Source organism: Bactrocera dorsalis, chromosome 5 (genome assembly GCF_023373825.1).
Source record: "Bactrocera dorsalis isolate Fly_Bdor chromosome 5, ASM2337382v1, whole genome shotgun sequence".
Taxonomy (NCBI): Eukaryota; Metazoa; Arthropoda; class Insecta; order Diptera; family Tephritidae; genus Bactrocera; species Bactrocera dorsalis.
In genome coordinates this window covers 10,618,185-10,624,184 of record NC_064307.1, presented here as the reverse complement: position 1 = coordinate 10,624,184, position 6,000 = coordinate 10,618,185, and the positions used below count along the sequence as shown (strand labels likewise).

The following is a 6,000-nucleotide window of genomic DNA, read 5'->3' as shown; positions in this document are numbered from 1 at the left end:
GCTATATGTGTGAGCATAGGTGTGTGTGTGTGGGTGCGCGAGTAGCGAAATTTGTAAACACATAATGACTCAATTTAGCGGCGCTATCCCATGTGACGTGCAACTCGAGCAAACGACGACAACAACCAACAACCATTAAGCAGCAACAAACAGCATGCAATCAGGCGAGTGACGAGCCAAGGGATAAGGTGAAAGAAGTGCGACAACTGTGGTGGTCATTAAGTGGCATTTACGTGGAATTGTTGACTATCCGCATGTGTGTGTCGACGACGGCGCTGAGCAGCAGACAAGGCGTAGCTGGACGGATTTCCATGTAATCAGTTTGTGTGTGATTAACACGTACGCGCCACACACACACACAGACACGTACATATGTGCGCTAATGCGCCCGCCGACATCACGAGTGAGCGCATTTAAAATTAATATTATTTGTAAGTGTGTGTGGTGGCAGTGCGGGGTGGCGGTGTGTCGGCGCTTTTTATAGGGTTGTTAGTGGCCGGCTTATGAGTCGTTGTGCGCCTGTGTGTCTGTGTGTGTTCACTTTTTATTGCAATGAATGGCCAAATCACATTTTTTTGCACTTCAGCAAATGAGTGCGAATCCATGTCGCGGATTACTTTGTTAAAGCGTTTGCTTTCGCTAGAATTGCAGCTGCTAACCGAAACTCCGCCGAGTCATTATGGTGCAAAAGGTGCGAGATTAATATATTGCTGGCAGACTATTAGTGCTTCGTGTGTTATTAGCTTGAATTTAGGGTCTGGGCTAACGATTAGGTCTCATAATGCGTACAGTTGTGCTGTTATTAGCCGAAAATGGCAAAACCTTTTTGTGGCAGTTCTCGGATATTTTTCAGTAAATTTGTTTGGCAGAGCTGACAGAAGTTGCTCAAAACCGCGTATAAATGTAGGCAGGATATGGACTAATACATAAGCTTTTAATTGCCTTCTGTGAATTGCGCTAGATCGAATTATCCTTAGGAAATCAAGAAGAAAACCCTTATATCTTTTATCTATCTTGTGGCTTGGTGGCCCATGGCTTTACTTCCTAATCAAAAAGCGTCCAGATGAACCCTCATCATATCGTCCTCTGTGCATGCGTGACACAATTGGCAAAGTCTACGAAAGCATAGTAAGAAACCGCTTGGAGTTAGCAATCCACAAAGATGTCGGATTATCAGAAAGACAATACGGCTTTATGAAAAAGAGGTCCATCATTGATGCTCTATACGACACTACGAAATGCGCAGTAAGGGTCAAACGATGGAAAGGCTGAACAAAAAAGTATTGCGCGCTGATCACCCTGGATGTAAAAAATGCCTTCAACTCAGCAAAGTGGTCTAATATAATCAAGGCTCTGTATGACATACGCGCTCCTCAATATCTTATGGATATTATTATGAGTAATTTTGAAAACAGGCGACTATTATACGATACTGATGAAGGCATGAATTGCTACTCTATTTCGAATGGAGTACCTCAAGGCTCGGTACTAGGCCCTCTTTTATGGAAAATAATGTTTGATAGCACCCGACTCCAACCGAAAGCCGTTAAATTAATTGCATACGCAGACGACCTTATTGTGGTAACAGTAGCTAAAAACCTAGATGACCTCCGTAGCAAATGCAATGAATGCATAGATAGTCTGCGTCAATGGTTCTCCTCAATGAGTTTAGAACTGGTTGAGCAAAAGACAGAAATCGTGCTCATAAGTACTAGAAAAGTGGAAGAAAAATTATCGCTCACCATAGGTGAGTGCGTGATTTATTCGCAGCAACAACTAAAATATCTGGGAGACTCAAGGCTCAAATTTAAGGATCACCTAGAATACAATGCAGGTAAAGCAGATAAAATAATGAACGTTTTGTCAAGAATGATGGCAAATAAAGGCTGCGTTCGAGCCGGCAGTTTTTATTCGCAAAAGTATAACACTGAGCAGATAGTGTTATATCTGGCTCCTACATGGATCCAGGCGCTAGGCATCAAAGCATAATCCAAACAAATAAGTGCGCACAGTGCACAGGCTTTCGGCATAAGAGTTTATCAGTGCATTCCGAAAAATATCAATTGATGCTGCTAAAGTTATAGTCAGTATGATGCTCATTGTCACCCAGGGCGATGAATACGAGCGAGTATAAAAGTTATTAGAGCCGTCTATAGGAACCAAAAGAGGGGAAAACCACACTCAAAGTTGTACCTACAGACTGATACCAGACATCCTGTCGTGGATCGATAGATGAGATGGGTAGCTAGATTTCCAGCTAACCCAAATAATAAGTGGACATACTTATGTAGGTGGTTCAGAAGCTACCTGTAAAGATTCCAGCACGACATTAGTCACAATTGTCCGACGAATTTAGAGTGCTTTGAAGACTCTGAGTATGCATTCTTTTATTGTTCTCGCTTTTTAAGTACAAGAAAAAAACTCAAAACTGCACTCGGTGGTAGTTTGACGATACTCATGGAAATCTGCTGGCGAAGCGACAGCCTCAATCATGACAAAACTGGGACATATACTTAGAGCAGAGTTAGCGTCCGTCAGCCCGTGCCTTAAAGGTGACTTAAATGTCTTATGACTATATGGAACGAAAAGAAATGCCTTTTGACCATAACATCATGAAGATAAAGGACAAATTAAGTGGCAAATATTTCAAAAACACAGGCTTTACTAAAAGTCTTCCCTTAACAAGTAATGAAAAACTTCGAGCTTCTTGACGAGCTATAAACTTGAGTATATATATAAATATGTATATATTACGGATTGTTACAGTAGTTTATGCTATCTTACCCACAAGGTTTGAAATCGTTCGCCTTCCTCTTCATATGTAAAACCTTGTTTGTTTTTATTATAACTTCATTAAAAATGAAATTGCTCAGACCTGTCGTTAGGTCACATCGATAACAAGTCTAATTCTCTATTCTCATACAACAATTTAACAAAAACTACCAAATTTCATAATTTCTTTGTCAAATATATGAACGTATTTCTACGCGAACAGATACCTTATAGGAACTAAAAAAAGTACAAAAAAAGAGTTAACGGATAGCTCATGCAACAAGTGGCAAGCAAAGCAATCGCAATCAAGTTACTTCCCAGCAACAACACAGCGCTCAGAGTGCATCGTTGAGTAAGTAAGCGCTTGTGCGCAGATCTAAAAATTTGATAAATCGCTAGACGCGATCGAAGCGATAAATTATTACGCCATCGATTGTTATGGCAGTGGAAATCGGCGCAACGCGCAACAAGTGGGCAGATTAAGACGGCAAAAGGGTAGGAAGGAAGGGAATAAAAAATTCGACGATTTTAATTGAAAAGCGAAGAGCAAAAATAAATGTGCGCAATGAGAAAGATGAGATAACCGCCGATCGAATAGTTAGCGGACAAAAAAGAGGTAGGCCTATCTGATAGCCGCTACACGAAAGCGAAGCTAGCGCCAATGTGCCGCTCGCATAAATCCTCATTTCACAATAAATTGCTGTTGAGACAGCAAAAATGCGAAACCCACCCAACGCCAGTAGTGTGGACACAGCCCACTTTTGCCTAGCAAACGGCTATTGGTATTGTTATTGTTATTGCTATTGTTATAGTTATGCTATACTTTTAACGTTTATAGACGGATGTACATATGCGGTTAGTTAGCTTTTGCGCTGATTACTCACCAATCGATCCATCTAGCGAGTAGGCATTGCGCTGCCATGCCCACGTACATAAATCACAGGTGGTAAGTCCGTCCGCGGCGACGCCGTCATCCAGGAATGGTGGGCGTGGTGGTGGCGGTACAAAACGCCCATTCCACAAACCATTCTCGCTGCTATCGAACGCGAGCGGCGAGTCGAAAGTGTCCTCTTCGATGGCATTCGACCACCAGTCTGCATCGTCTTCGGGCAGGTAATTATTATGCGCCGCATCTGCGGCACCTAGTGGACTGAAGCTGCTGCTGACGCCGCCACCGCCACCGCCACTGTCCGCATCCAACGTCGCTGTGGCCGCGAAGTTATTGGTGTTGGTCGAGTCGTACGGCGATTGCAGCTGATTGCCGAAAGCGGGCGCTGGTGTGGCGGTGCCGTCGTGAGACTGTTGGTGGTTGAGGTGCGTGTGATGATGCGCATTGTTGCCGCCGTCGCCGCCGCCGCCGCTGTTGCCGGATAGCGAGTCTAGACGCGAGTTCGGGAACACTGTGCGCACAGTGGTGGTGGCACCGAGAAAGATATCCGCTCCAATTGGACCGGGCAGGCGGGGAAACATTTTCCGTACTGAGCTGAGTGGTGACAGCTGTTGCCAAGCGGATTACTTTGGCAGTAGCTGTCACTGGTTGACGCTTGGCAGTTGGCGGCTATGAAGTCGCTTCGCTTGTTTTTTTATTGTTTTAGTCTATGATTAAGTGCCGCAGCTGTTGCCGTTGGGATCTGCAAGAGAGAAAGAAGTGTGGCTTGTTTGAGTTGAGAAGATTAGTGGCAAGGATTTGGTTATTTGTAAAGTGTGTCTGTATTATATCATATTTGGTATGGTAAGCGACACTTTGTGCCGGGTTGAAGAGAGGGCTTAATCAATGCAGTTGAGACAGATTGGTTGATTTGTGTATTGGGAGTATTTCCCAGCGTTAAACATCAGCCTGATCTGCCTAAAAAATGGTGAGAAAAATGTGTAGATTGGAAATCTGTCTGTTAAATTATTGGGAACTAAATTTGTACTTCTTTTTCGAGTCGGAGGGATAGTCTTCAAGTGGTAATAAATCAATATTGACTAATAAGAATGGCTGGAATAACTATTTGTTGCTCTTTAGATCATATAAGACAAGCAATATGTATTATTCTAAACTCAGAAATTAAGATTCGTTTTTCCACATGGCTTTAATCTAATCAAACTCTAAATTCTTGAAAGAGACTTAGATTGTGCTGAAAATTGTTCGGAGCTGCTCTGATACTTCTACGGATAGAATTCCTTTGCGTTGTTCTACAGAAAACTGAAAAATTACGTCCAAAATACTTGAAGGAGAAAATGATAAGTCGACTCCTTAGTGGGGTCTTCCACACATTGCAGATGACGTTCCGCCATCAAAAGAAGGTAACTGTAAAAAGTAAAAAAATATGCTTCGAAGTCTCAGTGTGAGTTCTGAGATAGCCCAGAACTGCCTAAAAAGCCAATATTCCTTCTTCAACTTCACAACAAAGAGGCTTTACTGGTCTAACTTCTGACTTCAGCGACAAACCTCAGGTGAACTGCAGTACCTCGTGTCTGTGATACAGTCCCCAACGTGCTTTAAGTGCTCGAAACCGTAACCAGTTTAAGTTTAAATATTTGTGGTCTTGAATATCAACTGGAACTCCTGCTATCCGCACCTCACGTTCCACCACTTCCCGTGGCACGTACAACAAATTTCGTGCAACTTTTTCACTTTTTACGCAAATCTCCGGCAACGAGCGCTTCGGTTTCGTTCTGCGTTCAATGGCGTTAATAGGCGCGAAACGCTATAAGCTCTCTCGCCGCAAATAGTGCGAGTGTCTCTGATTCGCTCGCTAGCGGTAGTTAGCCTGGTTACCTGTAGAGTGGCCGCTACAAGCGCGCGCATTATGATTATATCAAGCAGCGGTTCGTAATTGTGCGAATCATTGCGGCGTTTGCGGTTGGATCGAAGCGTAAAAATTCGATTTTCTCAATTCATAATTTCTACTGGTGCTCTGCTTTTGTGGTTACCACAGCGACTTGTTGCTGATGGTGTAGTCACTCCATCAGCGTTCGAGCACATAGCACTTCACTGTTTTATGACCAGAACGAATCGGTTTTTATTTGCAGCCAATATTCGTAACGCAGCCGCAAAATATTGCTACGCTGGCGCATTTCTTACGCCTCTATTGCCTCGCATTGTTGTTGTTGTTGTGCGATGCTTGTTGCGCACATTTCCTGATTTATAATTTTTTAAGACGAATCAATCACAATGATTATGATAAATGATTATGGCATTGTTGTTGTGCGCATGCGGTTATTTAGTTTGTTGTTGTATTT

The 6,000-nt window shown here is 43.0% G+C and overlaps 1 protein-coding gene across 3 annotated transcripts in view; it reads right to left on the bottom strand.

Annotated features, from left to right (window-relative positions):
* Positions 1 to 2,760: 2,760 nt before the first annotated feature.
* Positions 2,761 to 6,000, bottom strand: part of LOC125778655 (uncharacterized) — a 188,993-nt gene continuing 185,753 nt past the window's right edge. For all 3 annotated transcript variants that reach the window (XM_049457492.1, XM_049457495.1, XM_049457493.1), the window contains exon 3: positions 2,761 to 4,403. In XM_049457492.1, the coding sequence (XP_049313449.1) occupies positions 3,649 to 4,242 (594 nt within the window). In that variant the 5' untranslated portion in view covers positions 4,243 to 4,403 and the 3' untranslated portion in view covers positions 2,761 to 3,648. The remainder of the gene's footprint in view (positions 4,404 to 6,000) is intronic.